Source organism: Gobio gobio (assembly GCF_949357685.1).
Source record: "Gobio gobio genome assembly, chromosome: 23".
NCBI lineage: Eukaryota > Metazoa > Chordata > Actinopteri > Cypriniformes > Gobionidae > Gobio > Gobio gobio.
In genome coordinates, this window is record NC_137119.1 from 14,774,222 (window position 1) to 14,793,393 (window position 19,172).

At 34.5% G+C, this 19,172-nt stretch overlaps 1 protein-coding gene across 4 annotated transcripts; it reads right to left on the reverse strand.

Annotated features, from left to right (window-relative positions):
- Nucleotides 1-11,690: 11,690 nt before the first annotated feature.
- Nucleotides 11,691-17,968, reverse strand: gcm2 (glial cells missing transcription factor 2). 4 transcript variants are annotated; one of them, XM_079806633.1, is made up of 6 exons: nucleotides 17,325-17,968; nucleotides 17,127-17,206; nucleotides 16,657-16,909; nucleotides 15,926-16,038; nucleotides 15,283-15,408; nucleotides 11,691-13,762 (listed from the first exon to the last, which is right to left on the reverse strand). In XM_079806633.1, exons 2-6 carry the CDS (start codon nucleotides 17,166-17,168, stop codon nucleotides 12,857-12,859), a joined length of 1,440 nt encoding a protein of 479 aa, XP_079662759.1. In that variant the 5' UTR covers nucleotides 17,169-17,206; nucleotides 17,325-17,968; the 3' UTR covers nucleotides 11,691-12,856. The 4 variants fall into 4 exon arrangements, with proteins under 4 accessions (XP_079662759.1, XP_079662761.1, XP_079662760.1 ...); XM_079806635.1 differs by having other exon boundaries at nucleotides 11,697-13,762; nucleotides 17,341-17,797; XM_079806634.1 differs by having other exon boundaries at nucleotides 11,697-13,762; nucleotides 17,507-17,727.
- Between the last annotated feature and the right edge of the window lie 1,204 nt (nucleotides 17,969-19,172).

Sequence of the window (19,172 nt, forward strand, 5' to 3'; positions counted from 1 at the left end):
TGATGCTAAATCTTCCCTGCTTGAAATAGAGAGGCAAAAACAATTATTCCCTGCTTGAACAGAGGCTTAACAATACTTCCCTGCCAAAACAGAGGCTTAAACAATTCTTCTCTGCCTGAACAGAGGCTTGAACAATTATTAGCTTGATGCCAATCTTCAGAGTTACAGAGGATAATTTCCATCTCTAAAACAAACTTTTTTAGAGGGTAACTTAGTTAACCAAACCCTACAGCTGTCTGATAACTCTTCCCTGGCAGCGCAGAGGAAAACAAATTTGTACTGGTCTTTAAGGTTCTTTTGGATACAGTGACACTCACCAACCCATGGTTGTACAGAAAGAATTCAGTCTGGAACATAGTCAGATCTTGGAGCTTGAAGTTTCAATCTGGATTCTGGATTCAGGTGAGGAGCTCTATCCAGGTCACGGCACCAAAACTGTTGTGAATTTCTGTGAATTTCCTTTTCCTCGTTTGAAAAAGAGACCAGGAGATGTTGGTATATCTTTAAAGCAGACATTACTCGTTCATTGAGAACCGTGCTGTTCTTCGGCTGAGATTATAAAAAGTCTAACTAAAGGAGTTGTAATTGTATTTTATCTACATTTTAGGGGGAGGGATTATATAGCAAGGGAGGAGACATTCAAACAAAGGAATGCAAACGTTGTATAGGTAATTGAATAGGTAAAAGGACACACCTCAGACATAACAGTGTCACCCGTCCTAATTCAATCGGCATAACAGTGTCATTCAAATGCATAGATGATAATTCAATCACTCAGGGGCTCCAAGAGCCATTAAAGACAAATGGTGCTCATTTTACTTACAATGAAGAGAAGAGGAACTGGCCTGGAAGATTTGCATGGCAGACTAAATCATCTGATATCATAATTTTTACCTTAAATGCTAAATACAATGTACTTTAAACATTTCTTAAATTTGCAATCTTACACTACTAAGTACCTCAAACAAAACAATCTTTCAAAGAGCTGATGCCTTTTATACAAATCTTGTACAAAACATGATATTTAGATTGATTTAATCCTCACAGACCACCAGTGTTTTACAAATTTCAGTTAATGGGTTAACCTGTGTGAGTGCTGCAAACTGGGCAGAAAGAATGGTGTTTCTGTATTACTCCATGAGCTCATGACTGCTGCTGATATAGGGATTACCTTGTACTGTTGTCATATCCCACTTAATACAAGTCTTTGCCGGCACAGCACCTCCTTCTAAAGGGGCATCAATTGTTCTTCCACCCAACAAAGTTCATAGACTTATAGTCAAACACACACATATACACATGCTCTTTCTGTCTGTGCGACATACAGTCTCCTCACTCAAAGCCTCTTTCAGCACCTACGCAGCATTAAACTCAACATTACTGGGAAGCATTACAACTTCTCCTGTGTGTACATGTCCCCAAGATCTATGGTTGATTCTGATGCTCAAAATACATTGCATTGTTTCCATGCTCTTTATACAAAAATAAAAAGTACAATATCCAAAAGCATTCTTTTTTTTTCTTTTTAGGGTCGCTATGTTGAAGTTAGTTTCCAATTGCAGAATCAAAGCTAAGAATGTGCACTACAAGTCAAAATTTGGGATGCACCTACACTGTAAAAAAAAAAGTGTAACTTTAACTGTAAAATGTTGTAAAAAAAAATAAATAAATAAAAATAAAACCCAACAGAAAAAATAGGTTACATTTCATGTAATTTTACACTAAAATACTGTTAGTTGTACAGTTTTTAGAAGTAAAAGAACAAATAAACATATAATTTACAGTGAAAAACTGTAAACTGACATTCCCAGAATTTTAAATAATCATGTTTTTTAGTTTTTGTTATTAGTTATGTACATTTGTTTTGTTTTGTTATGTTTTTATGTGAATGACTGCGCATGTTCTGTATACTAGTATATACTTCTGTCTGTGAAAAAGCTACTTGTGATGAATTTATTCATGATTCTTCATGTGGCATCCTCTTTTACCTCTTGCATTATTATGGTGGTTGTCAGTATATGTTAAAGGTACCAAACAGATAGTAGCAGTGTGCATTGTTGAATTTAAAAAGTCTTGTTTGTAAATTACAGCTTTATATTTACAGGTTGTTCATGTTTACATTTTTACAGCATTTTCTTTTCTTAAATAAAAGATAAAAGGTTTCCTAAATCTTGACGTTTCTAATGAGCTTTTGCCTCTTGCAGTTGTGGCATATGTGTGAATGATGGACACCTCTGTCAGTGAAGAAGTCCAGCTGTTTTCTCTGCATTGGTCTGCCCTTAAGAATGGGTGACTGAATATTGTATCAAAATACAATATTCATGTAAATATCAACTACACATGAGGAAGAAACGTTGCACATCAACCATGGTTCCCGCACCAAAGATCAAGCAAAAGTGAGTAAAGTACGGGTCGTTGCTTTACAAAAATCTGTTAGCACCATGTTTTACTACAGAGACAAAACATGTACTTTGCTCTCTCTATGAACCAGGAAGCTACTATGTATATGACTTAAAGAACTATAAGAGCAATGAGGAGAAAGGGAGAGAAAACAGAAAAAAACTCTAAACTTTAAGGGAGAGGGAAGTGTTTGAGAGGTGCCGTGACACACACCTGCTTGGCTTCTCATTTTACCAAAGTGATGTCTGTAACCTGCTGACTTGGTAAGGTTCAGTTCTCTCAGGGGTCATGTACGAGTAATCACCATGTATGTGCTGAGAGAGTTGGAGTGCTGAAAAGTCGCGCAGGCTTCATACACTCATTACAGCTCTGCAAGAAGCAATTGTGACTACAGTGGTCGTAATATAATATGACAAATATATAAGTGTGTATTGGTGAAGTAATTCAAGTCTGTGTCTATATCAGGAACTGCATTTTTTAAATTATGAGAATGATATCTTTACCAATAACTATAAACCAGCCAGCCCCTACTGGGTGATAACTTACTGTAGAAATTGGCAACCCTGTTACCTGGTGTATTTTAATTTCACTAAAACCTAGGATTTTGTTAATGTGTTTATTTAGATATTTTTTTTTTTTTTAAGTTTATTGAAGTTTCTGAGGTTGATGATCCTTATGGATCCTTAATATTCAACGATATTACTGGTTCACCCGCATTGACACTATGATAATTGAACTGAGCTGGATGATGACATCACTGTTTCCTCCAGAGCGGCTGTACAGCCGAATCAAATTATGTTGCATTATTTTCGTGTTAACACTGTGAAGCTGCATTTGTGAAGCCTAAGTGAAGCCTACTTTTAAATATCACCAACATCACTTGTTACACTACTAATGATGACATCTGCTAGTATTAATAATTAAGGGTACTTTCTAATTTAAAGTATACAGAAATGTGTGTATTTTTGCCATGTGTAAAAATCAGAAACTACAGTTTTTCTTCATTCACTGCAATAGCCTTGTATATTGCAAACAAAACATAATTTAAAAAAATACTGTCTATTGTAATAATAAATATTGTCTCTATATATAAATATAAATATAAAATGTGTAAAGTCAACCAATCAATCCAATCTGTCTATGAGTTTGCCATCTGAGATGGAGCGACAGCTAGTATAACAAGGTTCAAGATCACATGATAGTACAACTGAATGTTAGTTGTGTGTTTTGTTGTTTAATTGTTCTGTTATACTGCATATACTGTAGAAGTTCCATTCCTCCCTCATTAACCAACATGTGACTTTTAATGTCATGATAACAATCGATTGATTTTTTGTTAAAAATTTTAATTTGTTGAATAAACATAAAACATGCACAAATTTTAATAAAACATAGAGTATGTAGTTTATCTGAGCAATTATTATGCTTTATCATGCTTAAAGCTAATTCTTATTTGTAACAGCATTATGGAGATTTCTGTATGCATGTGCTCTGTTACCACAGCACCAAAACACATCTGTTATGAATTCTGAGCTTCACTCTATGCAGGTGATTCACCTGTGTGACATGACAGTGTAGCTACTGTAAACTCTACATATAAATATCAAAGGGCACAATTTCAAAAGTGCTCAACAGAAGTTTGACCTGGGTCAAGGACATCTATGCAGCTAAAGACAGTTCCTCCGGTATTCTGCGGGTAATTTTAGACACATATTTATTATTAGCTGTAAAGTTGCATCAAATTTTTTTTATAAAAAAATAAGCAAAATAAGTGGTGATTCTTGAAAAGACTTTTGTCAAGATAGTGGTATTGTCCAGCAAATAGTTATATTTTTTTGTTTTGCAAAACTTAACATTTACATTTTTACATTTACATCTAATCATTTAGCTGACGCTTCTGTTGTTCTCCTCATTCGTAAGTTAAAGCTACTTACAAATGAGGAGAACAATAGAATCAGTCAAGCTAACAATATATACAACTATATATAAATTTCTTGAAAATGGCTGAAGACTCTTGAAATTTCTTGAAAATGGCTGCTCAGGTTGAAAAATTTGTTTTTTCCATCTCTTCCGTCCATCTGAACCGCAGCTGATATGTATCTTAATCATCTCTTTTTGACACATTTTTGACAAAAAAAAAAATGAGATTGATCATTATATTTTATTTTTCTTAGGTATTTATTAGAATTCATAAAATCACAAATCAAACATTTCTCACTGAATAACATACAATTACATACAATTACATACTTCATTATGAATGATTTTTCCCCGACCTATTTAGCAGCTATTGTCAGCAGAGGAAATGTTTCTGGTTCACTGATAGCCAGTTATGTAGATAACTTTTCCAAGAGATGTGCAAGAGTTTTAGCTGTCAAAACCTGTTCAAAATTAGTCACTTCGGCATGACTGATGGGGTGAAATATGCTTCAGTGTGTGTGGCTGCTGCTCTGATTCATGCCTCACTTCTAAAGTAATTATAGATCATACTGAAACTAGTGATACCATCTGATGACTGCTCTCTGCTAAACACATGTAAAATGGAGCAGATCATGTGTACCTGATGCTCAGATATGGAAAGACATTCCCTCACGTCCTTATTCAAGAGAATTCTGATATATTAGACTAAACTAGGTTTGTTGGGCCATTTTAAGTTTGTAGGCCTATATAAGAAATGAGCACTAACACAGGGAGAACATGCAAACTCCACCCAGAAAGGCTTCAAAAATGTATTTATTTCTTTATTTATTGTGAATTTTCATAGCTCCAAAACGTCAGTAAGACAGTGCAGATGGTATTGCAGTATTTGTTTCTTCTATTGTTATCTAAAATACTGCACACTTCTGTAGATGACATCAGGGATGAATGCTGATATTTTTGGAATGTCAGTGTCAGGTCCATTTGGTAAACACAGAATCTGAAACATTGGTGAGGATTAGGGATTAGTTTAGTCATTTGGAACTGAGGGTATTGTTTACATACCCTGTTACACTTCAGCCAGTATTTAGACTGACTTTGGCTACACTTGCGGGGGCTGAAGACCTGCCCTTTAAAGATGTTTGAATTTATGCTATTACTATACTATACTATTCTTTGTTTATTTTCTTCTTTCTTATTTAATGAGAATCATTAAATTAAATATTACTGCTGAGTTTTATTTTCCCACCTAAAACAAACCACATGGAGAAGAAAAACACAAAAACAATTAGATTGTTTTTTTATTATTATTCTTTTTAATCCATTACAGTGTAATAATTGATTAATGGGGACATTAACAAAAACATTATAAAAAACTTTTTTTTTATTTCATTATTTATTTTGCATTACACAGTAAAGTTAATGCAAATTAGTTATTGTAACGGTTATGTTTAGTTCATTTCATTTTCATGGACTTTTAGTTTGTTTATCTTCAGTTTCCTGTTTCCTGTTTCCTTTGTTCTAATTTCCCGCCATTATCGGTTTTCATGGTGATTCATTTAACAAGCTGTCTGCATTCAGTTCATTATCATTGTGTTTTTAAGTTCCTCAGTTTGTTGCCTTCATTGTCTGATATTGTTTTTGTCTATGTGCTGTTTTGTTTGCTATCACCTTTGGATCTACCTGCTTTACTTTATTAAAGACTGTTGCTACTTAATCCTTCTTCATCTTCCTTGGATATAAGCATGACAGTTATAGATATCAAATAATGAGACCAGGTTTTGTATCTGTTTATTATACAAATTTAGAATGCATGCAGATCAACATGGTTGTTTACACTGCGCTCCCTTGTCTCATATATTAAACAACGCTATCTCACGATGGCATATGGATCTCGTATGGATTTGTACGATTTGTCTATACTGTAGTGATGGGTAGGTTTTGGGGTGGGGTTTGAGGTTAGGTCATTCGTACAAAATTATATGAACTGACCAACTAAATTGAATTATACGAATTGATTTAGCAAAAATCGTACCAATTCGTACGTGAGGTCATTCAAATTCGTACGAATTAGCCACCTCGTAAAATATGTACGAATTGCTGTGAGATTGGGTTGTATTAACTCATTTTGGTGTGTTAATCTTTAAAATTACTTAAAAAATGCAACTGTAATTTGCACTCAGAATTCAGTGTGTGTGTGTGTGTGTGTGTGTGTGTGTGTGTGTGTGTGTGTGTGTGTGTGTGTGTGTGTGTGTGTGTGTGTGTGTGTGTGTGTGTGTGTGTGTGTGTGTGTGTGTGTGTGTGTGTGTGTGTGTGTGTGTGTGTGTGTGTGTGTGTGTGTGTGTGTGTGTGTGTGTGTGTGTGTGTGTGTGTGTGTGTGGTCCTGGTAAACCCTATGTTATGGGGACAAAATGTTGGCATGTGTTGCTCTCCTTGAATAAAGTTGCTTCATACAAAGTGAAATTTTTGTGATGGGTAGGTTTATGGTTATAGGAAATAATATACTTCTTGTACAGTAAAATAAAAAATCATTATGCCAATGGAAAGTCCCCATAAAACATGGAAACCCACCATGTGTGTGTGGTACTGGTAAACCTTGTGATATCAGTGTTGGTGTGTGTACAGATTTGAATGCTGAAATATAAGTTTAGTATGTTAACATTTATATTTCAACCTTGACAGTTAAACCTGTCATTGGGGAAAATGCATAGGAGTCCTTCAGTTTTTACTGAAGGAAAATATTGTTTTTGGCACTTTAACGGGGTCTGGTCCAATGACATTTGCTAGTTAAAGCTGTTATATACATTGTTTTATTGCCAGTACAGCAGTAACCTTTTTAACACTTTTTAATTAGCATAGTATGGCACTGTTTCATGAGAGTTAACCATTTTTGACATGTTTATTTTTTTTTTTTAAATCTCCTTTTATTAGGATCAAGTTTCATGTATTTTCTAATGTCCCTGTGTACAGATGCAGTAATATTATATAATTTACACATTAACTTTGTCTCTTAATTTATATGCTAATATTATTTTACCCCTGAGCAGTGTTGGGGGTAACGCATTACAAGTAACTTGAGTTATGTAATCAGATTCCTTTTTTCAAGTAACTAGTAAAGTAACGCATTACTTTTAAAATTTACAACAAAATATCTGAGTTGCTTTTTCAAATAAGTAACGCAAGTTACTTTGTTGTCCCATTTATTGACTGACAGCTCTCTTGTCCCAATGTTGAGAAAAATCGTAAGTACAGAGGCATTGTGTGCGCTGTGTAAAAATAGTTTTTTGTAGTTCTAGACTAAACGTGAGCATGCATTTACTCTTATTATATATAGATAAACTATTATTTATCTCACTTGCACAAAAAAGATTCAGTATTCCTCAAAATGAATAAAATTCAGCCAAATGCAAAATCAGAATACTATGCAAACCTCCAATAATTCAATATGTTAAATAAAACAAATATTTGTATGCATTTAATCTTACTTTATTGACCAATGTACTTCGATAATTCAGTTAAACCATAAGCAAATGTTTTTGTTTTTATTGGTGAAGTAAGTGTTAATTTTTTTTTTTCTCCAGCATCCTATTCTCCTGTGATCCAGAATGGCAGCACAGCTGAAAGGTTTGTTTAAGCTGCGCCCTCTACTGTAAAGGCGTGCATTTGCATTTCCTTCAGCCTGAGGCTTATTATTTCAATTTTGATGTGAAAGGGTCTTTACTTTTGCCCAAAAATAGAACTTTTGTATTATATAAAAAACAAACAAACAAACAAACAAACAAACAAACAAACAACGAACAAGCCAGGCCAGTTGAGAAAAAGTAACGCAAAAGTAACTTTAATTGAAAAAGTAAACGCATTAATTGAAAAAAAAAAGTAACTATGTAATGCAATTAGTTACTTTTTAAAGGAGTAACGCAATATTGTAATGCATTACTTGTCAAAGTTACTTTCCCCAACACTGCCCCTGAGTGTGGTACTGTGATTGATAATTTGACTCTTTAGTTCTGAGGGTGAAAGTGTGACTTTGGTGTCTTTGTAGTTACAGTGGCCTCAATGGACATGGTATTTTTGACATTTTGCAACGGTTACACTTGATTTATGTTACGTTTCTTGTCTTCCAATCATACATTCCAGCACCAATCAGTAGTCAATATCTCGTACTATGGAATAAAGACTAACCTGTTGTTATGCAGCCGTTCATAGCAATTAAACAGTTTCTTTGGGCTGACATTCCATTTGCTAGCATTCCATCTATGGTTCATTGCTAAGGACAAAAAAACAGTATCCATCAGTAAGACAGCTTCCACTGAAACGCTTCAGATCTGATGTACGGTGTAAGAAATGTCACACGTCCTGTTTGTCCCATGTGATCCTCAAAGTGACGGATTCTGGCACATTCACAAAGCATCAAGAGTTTTCTCAAGTTTATAAGCATTTGTGAAAGCTGTGAAACAAACATTCTCTTTATAATGGGAAAAACTTCATAATCCTTGCATTAATTTGTTTAGCCTGGAATGCAAATATGACTAAGAGTAAAATTAATTGTACAGTTTTAAAGACTGGAACATGATTTAATTGATTTATGAGAATGCCAAAACTATAGCTTTCAAAATTTGCTAGCATTTATTAGAGAAATGTTTCAATAAAGAACTTTTACGATCTTCCAAACAAACCCTTCCATGGGCATACTGCGTATTGGACAAATGCTTTCCCTTTTAAATGTACTCTTATGTAAGAAACTTGTGAAAAGGTTTTAAAACTCACTGGGTCAAAGAGGTGGATGTGTGCACTATCAAAGGGCTACAGCACATAGTAGCACTCCAGCCGCTGACCTGATTGATACAGAGAGGTTGAGACACAAAGAACAAAAAGAGTTGATGCATGCTCTCATGAGTTTGTGAGCACCAGACTGCAGGTGGAGAGTATGAGGAGCATGAGACCTAATGGCTGATATAAAGGAACAATGGAGACAGTAAGAGGTCATTACTCAGACTGTCATAGCACATGCCACCTGCGCTCTCTCCTGCTAATGCTTTAGACAGACAGAAGAGAGCACGAGAGAGAGAGAGAGAGAGAGAGAGAGAGAGAGAGAGAGAGAGAGAGAGAGAGAGACTGCCATTGTGACTGTCAGACTTCATGGTAAACTAAGATATTGATACAATTGATGTGAAAGTAAAATAAGTTTATTTTTATAATTGGTGTAACGTTTAATTTAAATGTAAATGAGGACTAAACACCATACAATTCTAAAAGAAAAGCATGAGTTTCAAAGTTATTTTATTGAACGTTTTTATTTTATTTTATTTTTCATTTCTCAAAAAAATTACAACCCATCATTGCTGTATTCTGTGAAATTTGACCATGAAACGGGAAGGGCATCTGCCTGTAATTAACAGCAAATGAGATTGCAAATTCATATTTATATCTACTCATGTTTTCAATTGATTTCGAATACAAGAAGAAACTTCAGCCATTGTTGACAGGTCAGGATAATGAAATCTCTCAGGGCATTGCCACATATTTTTAAGATTTTCAGAGAATAATTACATTATTGGTGGAAAACTATAGTAGTTTTATTTATTTATTTATTTATTTTTATTCATCTAAAGCAGTATACAAGTTAGACATTTAATCAGGATTTCCTGAAAATCAAACCCATGACTTCAACATTTTCAGCACCATGCACTACAGAACTGCATTTAAAACAACCGTGTGCAAAAAAACTCTTTTAAAGTCAGTGCTCTAAAAGTCCAGCTCCAGTCTGATTTTGGCTCTTAAGTTTCAAACATTTACTGCAGTCTTGTATATCTCAAAAGCACCAAAGCAGAAATGGGTGTCATATGCAGTTGAGTCCAAAGCCCAGCGTGTCTCTGATCACTCAGGGATGTGGTGCCACTGTTAAACGTGTCTCTGAAGTTCTCTATGGTTCCAGAGATTATCATGCAGCTGCTTTGAGTCTGGCCTATCTCTCATTCACTGTTTGTAAACATCACCGCTTGAAGTTAGCAGCAGATCATGATGGCTAGAGCAGAAATATAGGGGTGACAAAGATGTAGAGTAACACCAACATTCATCCATTGAGCGGCTATAGATTTTTCATTATTTTTATTAAATAATGTTTAAACATTTGGCTTGCCTATTTGTGACAAAGAGGGCTACACATTTGGTCATTTTCAGCATTATACAATAAGCTAATCTTCAGTGATATGGCTCCTTTCACACAAACACAGAGGCTCAACTTTTTTTTGTTACAAATATTCTTCTCTCTCTTCAGATACAAATGTATAAGCCATTCGCAGGTTCATTCCTTGAAATGTGTAAACACAGTTTAACTGTTAAGGTACACTTTAGGTACACACACAAAAAATATTTCAGCCTGTTTTTAAGACTTACGAATTTCAATTGTATTGTAAAAGTTCATGTAAATTAATTGAATAATCCTTACATATTATTTATATTATGGATTAAGAATTTTGAAATAAAAAAAAATAATAGAGTTTAATACAACATTTTGTATAAATCTTAATGGAACAAGGGAACGGACCAATTCAGTTTGATTCGTATTCATGAATTCATATTTTAAAAAAAGGAAAATGTGTTTAACATTTGTGAATACAATTATTCAGTTCAATTTGGTGGAATTTTGCTATAAAATTTGTTTTTGTTAACATAATGCATTAACTAACATGTACTAACAATGAATAACATGTTTTTGCATTTTGCATTTAACCTTTCTTAATGTTAGTACAAAGTATCATGTTTATGTTAGTTTACAGTGCATTAACTAATATTAACAGATACAATGTTTGATTTTAAAAATGTATTAGTGAAGGCTGAGTTAGCATTAACTAAGATTAAAAAATGTTGTAGAATTATTGTTCATTGTTAGTTCAAGATAACTTAACAATTGAAACCATATTCTGTAAGTGTTACCGAAATCTGTTTAAAAGCAGACATTATGGAATTCCATTTGGTGGAGCTCTGGAGAATAAAAAAAAAGTTGTTTCCTAGATAAATAAGGTGTACAAAGGGTGAACTTTTACTATTAAAAGAAGTTCTGTTTTCTAAAAAATATTCTACTATTTATGTAATTTTCATGTAACTTCATTTTAGGTTTCATTTTCTTATTATTTTGTAAATAATCTGAGCTTGCCCAAAGAGTATTTATCAAAGTCTGATATATGTTTGCATTGAAATACTTCATAATTTAAAAATAATAGAATATTATTTTAAACAGTTACAGGGTTCAAAAGTTACAGCATAACTGGAATGACCCAGGTAACAGTTTATATGTCTTTGACTTGGACTGCAAAAGAATCAAGTATAGGGGCATAGATGAGAAATGAAAGCTTGTTTTTGTTTTGTTTTTTCTCAAGAACAATTACAATGTCTGACTAATGACATGTTTAGTTTTTCCACTTTACTTACACTAATCAAACACACAATTATTCACAAACCAAATCACGACTGATGACTGGTATTACACTAATAAATACATCATTTGCAAACAAAGCTTAAGTGTGCGTTAGTTCATTCATTCATGTGTGTTTGTCTGTTGCAAAGTGGCTGTGAGGAGAGATGCTGTCAGCAGCAGGTATTACAGCCTCTCTTACCCGCTCTTATTGCCTGTTCACAGTCTCCTTGTCTTTATATTTCTGTGTTGTCTTGTTGCTGGTCTGTTATGCTGTCAGATATTTTATCTGTCTTTTTAATTGTATCTCTTTTTCTCTGTCTAGTGGAGTGTGGAGTATTTCGAGGTCTGTAGCCTGTCAGGGCACCTCTCTCATTCAAAGCAGCCGATTAATTGTTTGTGATTATCCTTGATCCCTTTTTTGACAGCGGAATATTCTTTGCTGGATTCTGTCAGCTTATGAAGAGTGTGTTCTCTTTCTCTCAGATGTCTTAAAAGCTCTCAGTCACAAAGCCCATGATTATATGCTTTACATCATGTTTTTGATTTTCTATAGAGACATGCTGAACATAAAGCAGTATCTTTGAGAAGAGGCTGCTGAGTCAAAGCTAAAAGCTATTAGAATTTTTCAGTTTTGTCAATCCCACATGAGATGGTGTATTATGGTTTTATTATGATTATTTAATTCTCCTCGTAACAAGATAAAGTGTCTTTCTCCTGTTGTAGATGACAATATATCTGTTCTAGAATAAGTATCACACTGTGCATGCCCTCAGTTTTGTTAAAGAGGCCGTTTTAATGAACATCAAATAAACAAATTCCAAAATTCCTCCCTAAATTCTCATTTGACACAGTTTTTATTTCTTTCGAGGACAACAGCTAATAACCAATCATGGCTTTAAAACACATTAATTGAATATATGGAAATGTACTCAACACTGATGTCAGTGTATTAAATCAATATATATCAAAAGTTTACACAAAAATCCACCAACTATCTACAATCACTTTACAACTAAGGACATTCAAACAGCTCAAATACTGAATATAAATAACAACACATTTCTATATACTTGCTCTGATATTCTTGGGGTTTTTGTACCCCATCTGTTTGTCTGCAGTCCTTCAGTATTCCCCACTCTCATACCTGAAAGGATGCGACATTCGTTCAGGGTAACTATTGGAGCTGTAGCTGCTGTAGCGATAGCCCTCAAAGTTTTCAGACCTCTCAATTTTAGCTGGGAGCGTGTCCTGGTATGACAGAGCAGATTTGATCACTCCCGAATCCTCTGGCATCTTCAGATCCGAGTAAGAGTTGGGAGAGGACTCTTCCAAGATTGAGTTACAGTTAGAAAGGCCTTTCACATCATAGATGTTCTCTCCATACTTGACAACAGACGGCTTGGGGCATGGCTGGTAGGACACTTTTGTGGTTGTGGTTATTATGGTCTGCAGCGCTGCTGGGGTAGCAGGTGCAGGTCCAGTGTACCTACATGGGTAGTCACTGTTGTAGTAGTGGTGGTTGGCGTTGGTTGGCAGTTGAGTGTAGTCTCCTCTCTCCCCATAGGCACCTTTACTAAGAATTTGCTTCCAGCCATGATGCTTTCCTGTAGTTTCTGCGTAGCTCCGCTCATGGCTGCCTAAAGGACTCGTGCCATGAGACACCCCACTTAGGCTAGTCCCCGACTTATTGTGTTCTGTCTCAGTTTGTGGGCTAGAAGGATCCTTATAAAATGTTGTTGGATAAGGCCCTGAGCCAAGGTATCCTGGGACTGCAAAGTCATACCCACAAGGAGGGCGAGTCATATACAGACGGTGGTTGGCAGGCTTCTGCAGTGGGCTCGGTGATTCCGCCATGGCTGCTGTTGTGTGTGTGTCATAAGGGAACTTGTAGGGCTCTGGGTTCTGGAACGGAGGATAGTGTTGGGTCTGTATTGGGAAGTTGGACTCTGCAATGATGCTGAAGCGCTCCGGACCATCCATGGTGAGCTGGTGGATATTTGGGTAGGCCATTTCGGGGTAACGTCCAGGCTGGTGACAGAAAATCAAATGTAAGTTTTCTGCTATTGGCCCTTTATATGGAGATCTTTAGAATGAGTTTAACATCTCTATTCACCTTATCCCCTCAAAATGATAAAAAATTATGTATTAACGCAAAAGTTTGTATCAATTATCTCAAAAAGAGTTATGACATTGATTACTCAAAAAGTCAAGTTAAGATTTCTCAGAAAAGTACTCAAAATTAAGTCGCTCCAACTACTTGAGTTGTAGCCAATTAATCTTATCCATTTCAGTTCAAATCCACAGCTACAATAGCACATGCTTACTTTAACTTATTTAACATGTATATTTAATGAGCAAATATATTACTTGTCACTGGCATTAACACAGTCAATGTAGTGTTTATCTTCATGTAGTCTACTCTTCAGCACAATGGTAACCAAAAAACTTCAACATTACAGAAACTCTTTTAAATGTCAAACATAACAGCATTGCACACTAACATGACTTTACTTTCACTAAAAAACAAACAAAAAATTTAAGACTTAATTTCAACTTTTATTCTCCTTATCCAGTCCTATGAAAAGCATCGGAAAAATAGAAGACAATTTCATTGAGACACTACAACTTATTTTATTTTTTTTAATTGTAAATGGTTTATTTGATGTAATTAAAAAACAATTGATGTAATGATCAACATTATTATGTCAACATAACTCAACAAAATAATGTTTGCAACTTAAAAGGTTTAAACCCTTCTAATATGTTACATCATCTCATGAATAATCATAAAAAGTTATAATACATTATAATAATTTCTACTATAATACCTTCTTGTAACTGTTATAGCTATACTCCCAGTTTCACAGACAAGGCTTAAGTCTAGTCCCAGACTAAAATGAAATGCATGTTCGAGTTGCACTGACATATCTTAATGTCACGGCCATTATTTTGTCTCAATATGCACACAAGTAATGTTTTTTTTTCCCTCTCTCTCTAGGGCATGTTTCTAAAAGTTCTAATTGAACTAAGACATAAACCTGGCTTAATCTAAACCCTGTCTGTGAAACCAGGCCATAATGTATTGTAAGTAAACTAGTTTAAGCTCACTGGTAACCATTTTACAGCTGAAACAATGCAATATAGTTTTGCTGATATTACAATATTTTTTTTTAAAACAAATGCGTTATATAACTCATGGCTGTTTAAAGAAAACTTTACTTATGTTACTTAAAGCAGACAAAGGCCACTTTATACTATGACCACAATTTAAAGCCTTTTGGATGTTTACAAGATTTTGCATTTGTCACGTTACAGTAAAAGACCACTTATAAGATATAGTATGATACTGTGCATATCTTAAAATAAAGATATGAGACATACAACTAATTAAATGGTATATAGTGCATAATCCATTGCATCTTGCATCTTGCAATACAACTAATAATACTGTGTTCATCTATAAGTATATTTTCAGTCTTAACACCTGGAATTTTGTGTATTTGGGATTAACTTTTAAGTGTCACAGATTTTATGAATATGTGTGTTACCTCTGGCTCCACCAGTCTTCTTTTCTGTGAAAAGTGTGGTGAAGACATCCTTCTCTTCACTGCACTTCTTCTTGCCTCTGTTTCAGACTTACTCTCTGGTCTGGGGTGGTCATGCACTCCTTTAGCCTTAAAACAGACAGAGGGAATTGAACATATCACAATAATATTCATAACTATTTAAATACTTAACTACATTTAAATATAATACACAGTTATGTTGAACAGTGACATCAATATATGCAATTAAAGCTGATGATTTTCATTTTAAAATATGTATTATAATTTGTAAACTGTAAGGAGTAGTTTACTTATGTTACCTTATTTCTAACTGATCTGATTCTTCAAAAAACTACTTTTGTTGGTATACTGTTTATTCAGTCATATGAAATTATATATTTTGACTTTTTAATTAGTTAAATTAGATGTAATTTCTACAATGTCATTTGAAAATGAAACAATCATTTTATTAAAAATAATAATAATGTTGGTATTGTTTATTTTAAGCCTTTAAAGATTTTTTTCCAGAAATACATCAAACCAATATCTAAACTATAATAAAATAAATAATAATAATAATAATAATAATAATAATAATAATAATAATAATAATAATAATAATAAATGTCTTCACAGCCAAACTCACCTGGAAAAAAATGGATTTCCCATCTACTCTCCAAAAATTTGTTACTGGATAGCCACTGTGACCTCGGCACGGAATCAACTCGAGAGCTGAGTTACAGTTCGGACAAAGCTTTTCTGCAAAGGTACATTACGAATACATAGTTTTACTGAGCCTTTTACAAAGATACCAACAACCCATTTAATGAGCTATTTTGAAAAAATTCTCATGTGTAGCTTTATCTATTGACATGATTCACAAGTCAGCATAAACAAGAGGTCAAGTGTTTTTGACTGAGCTAAAGAGTCAAGGTCATGAGTGAGAGGGTCAGGCTCTCAACTATCAGAGAAGAGAAATTCAGTGACCCAGAGTGGACGTGAAATGTGAGTCTATTGAAGTGCAAATGTAGTAATGTCTATTAACAGTGGTTAATTAAGTTACAGTGGTACAGTAGATGTTAGAAAACAATATATGCACTGGTGCTTCAAAAAAAGAAAACAGATGTGTCAACTTTTGTTAGGCTGTTTCCATATAACCAAAAACCAACTATAAAAATCTAGAGAGAAAAAAAAAAAAGATTTCTGATAAGATTGCGATTATTTGCTGTTGAGACATTTCAAAGGTATTTCAAACTACGCGCTACAACAAGCCTGTTTTGTAAAATATGTCTGTCCTTTCTTATCAGATTCGTTCCTGGCCTGATTAACTCGTTTAGTAGATGCTGCTTGTTTGAGAAAAAATGCTCCTGAACATACTCTGCTGTTTCTGCCGTGCTTTATCACAGATGGCCGGTCTCAGCTGAAGTTTGGACCCGTCTGGGAGAGAGCAGTTTCGTGAACACACCACCACACCAAGACAGGACTTCTTCAGGATCTGACAGTTATGATTGTTAGTGTTCCTCATGGCCCATCCGCTCAGGTGTCTTTGCGCGTTCTTATCTTCACTGCTGTAGATATAACGCACATATCCATCTGTCCACTCCTGGAACGCATCATACTGCTTCGTGTCCTGGAAAAATAACAATAAATAATAATTATTATTAATTCGTAATTAATTTGCAAGAGGACATTTAATGTATTTCCGATAATTGGACCGACACCGATAGGCTACTATAAATATTTACTTTTGTAACCTATTTAAACACTGAGATAAGAAAGAAAGGGTATTCCAAAAGAAATTGAAAACTTGCACACAAATGCATAAAATGTTAAATATGTAGGCCTACCTGTGGAAGCTTGGGGTCGTTTATATCCCAAGTCAGCTTCATCCCGAATGAACACACGCAATCTGAGCTGTCAAACTGATCTGAGGATTTGGACATGATGTGAGTCAACTCCAGATCATAGCAACCATAAGGATCAAAAATCAGCTTCAAGACAAAATTCAGCTCGGTGTTTAGATCAGTTAACAAAATGGATCATACATCACGTCCTTTAGACCTTTATACTTCCAGAAAGCGTATTTATTTTCTCCTGTAAAATCCACGTTTATGTGAGTCCGTCCAGGTGCACTTCACACAGGTAATGGTCTCAGGTAAATGCTGCTGTGTCTATGTAAAGAAGGAGGCTGGGCTTACACACACAGAGAGAGAGAGAGACACACTACCTCCAATACTGCGTGCTTTCACTTTACATGATCCGTGCGTTTCACCTCTACTAACGAGTCCATTCGCAACAAAACCAACGAAAGCTCATTATTTGACTACAGGGGAGAAATAGCACAGCTTGTGTTAAATAAATTTTCCTTACACATCCCAGATTTTATCTCTACGTTTACAGTTTTAAGGGGAAAATGACAGCCTCTTTTAAACGTGAACCCGACGGTGTGGTATTTCACGCGCAGTCAGCGAAATTTATGCAAGCGACGTTCACTGGGACTGAGCCGAGGCTGATGGTCACAGAACAGGACTGGTCCAGTTGGTGAGGTAATGTGATCTACTGCAGGTCATTAGCTGTTGTGTGTAAACGAAAAGCCGCACTGCTGACACAACACGGACCGGTCGTTAACACAACAAACACAACGCTCTCATAAACACGCACCTTTTCTATGTATCCATTGGCGATCACTGATGTCATTGAAATATAAGTGATTTTCAGGTGATACATAGCCTAAACCCCGAACACGAACTTTAAATGAATGCAGCTGCTTTTTCTGTTTGTAAATAATAATAATAATAATAATAATAATAATAATAATAATAATAATAATAATAATAATGATGATAAAAATAATAATAAAAGTCTTTCATAAGACTTAATTAGGCTGATTCTCAATTAGAAGATTATTGTAATTAAGTAGGCCTAATCTATTATCTATCAACTAGTGGCACATCAATAATATATTTTTAAATATTCAAAAATATAACTGAACTGTAAAATATTAGGCTATAACATGCAAGCGAGTCTCCTGCTAAACACATATAGCCTATTTAGTCTAAAAATGGCATTCAAGAATGCAAGAAATAAACCATTTGCATATATTTTAGTTAGATGTGCATGTTCCACTGCATGGGCCAAATCTAGGCTAACCTTATTCCTTCTCAAATCCATTGTTGTGCTTTTGTCAATAGGCTGAAATCGTCCTTTTGTAGAGAATACAGTTATATTACAAATTGTATTAATTCTTCACCAACAAGAATTAGCTTTTCTTAAGATAACTATAATAGTCATTAATCCATGCATAATAATAATATAAAGGCAAGCTGTTTTACATTAATTTCATATTCGCCATAATATATTATGGCGAATATGAAATGAATGTAAAACAGCTTGCCTTTATTATTATTATTATATATACCGCGAGTGATGAGTTTCCTGTTAATATATTAATAGGAAACTCATCTCTCGCGGTCACCATGAGGTGTAGCCTATAGCCTATAATCACACTATTTTTTTTTATTTGTTTTTTAATGTCAGAATGCAGAATGTTTTCTGTGAGAGTTATGTTTAGGGTTAGGGTTAGTAGGGCTGTAGAATATACTATTTGTACATAATAAAAATCAACATTGGTAATTCTTTACCAATTTGCATTTTACTTCTAGGCTATTCATAATTTCATCTTAATTCCTTGTTATGATTTATCTCGATATTAAGTCGGCGTTATCGTCTATATCTACAAGTCCATACAAAGCGCAAATGACGGGAAAACATAGGTGAAGACTTGGCTAATGAATATTATTAGGTTACCGTGCAGTTGGTCTATGATTTTCTGAAAAGGTGAGGTGAGCTGGACAACTGACTAATCCTACTAAACTATACGGAAAGAAAAACGT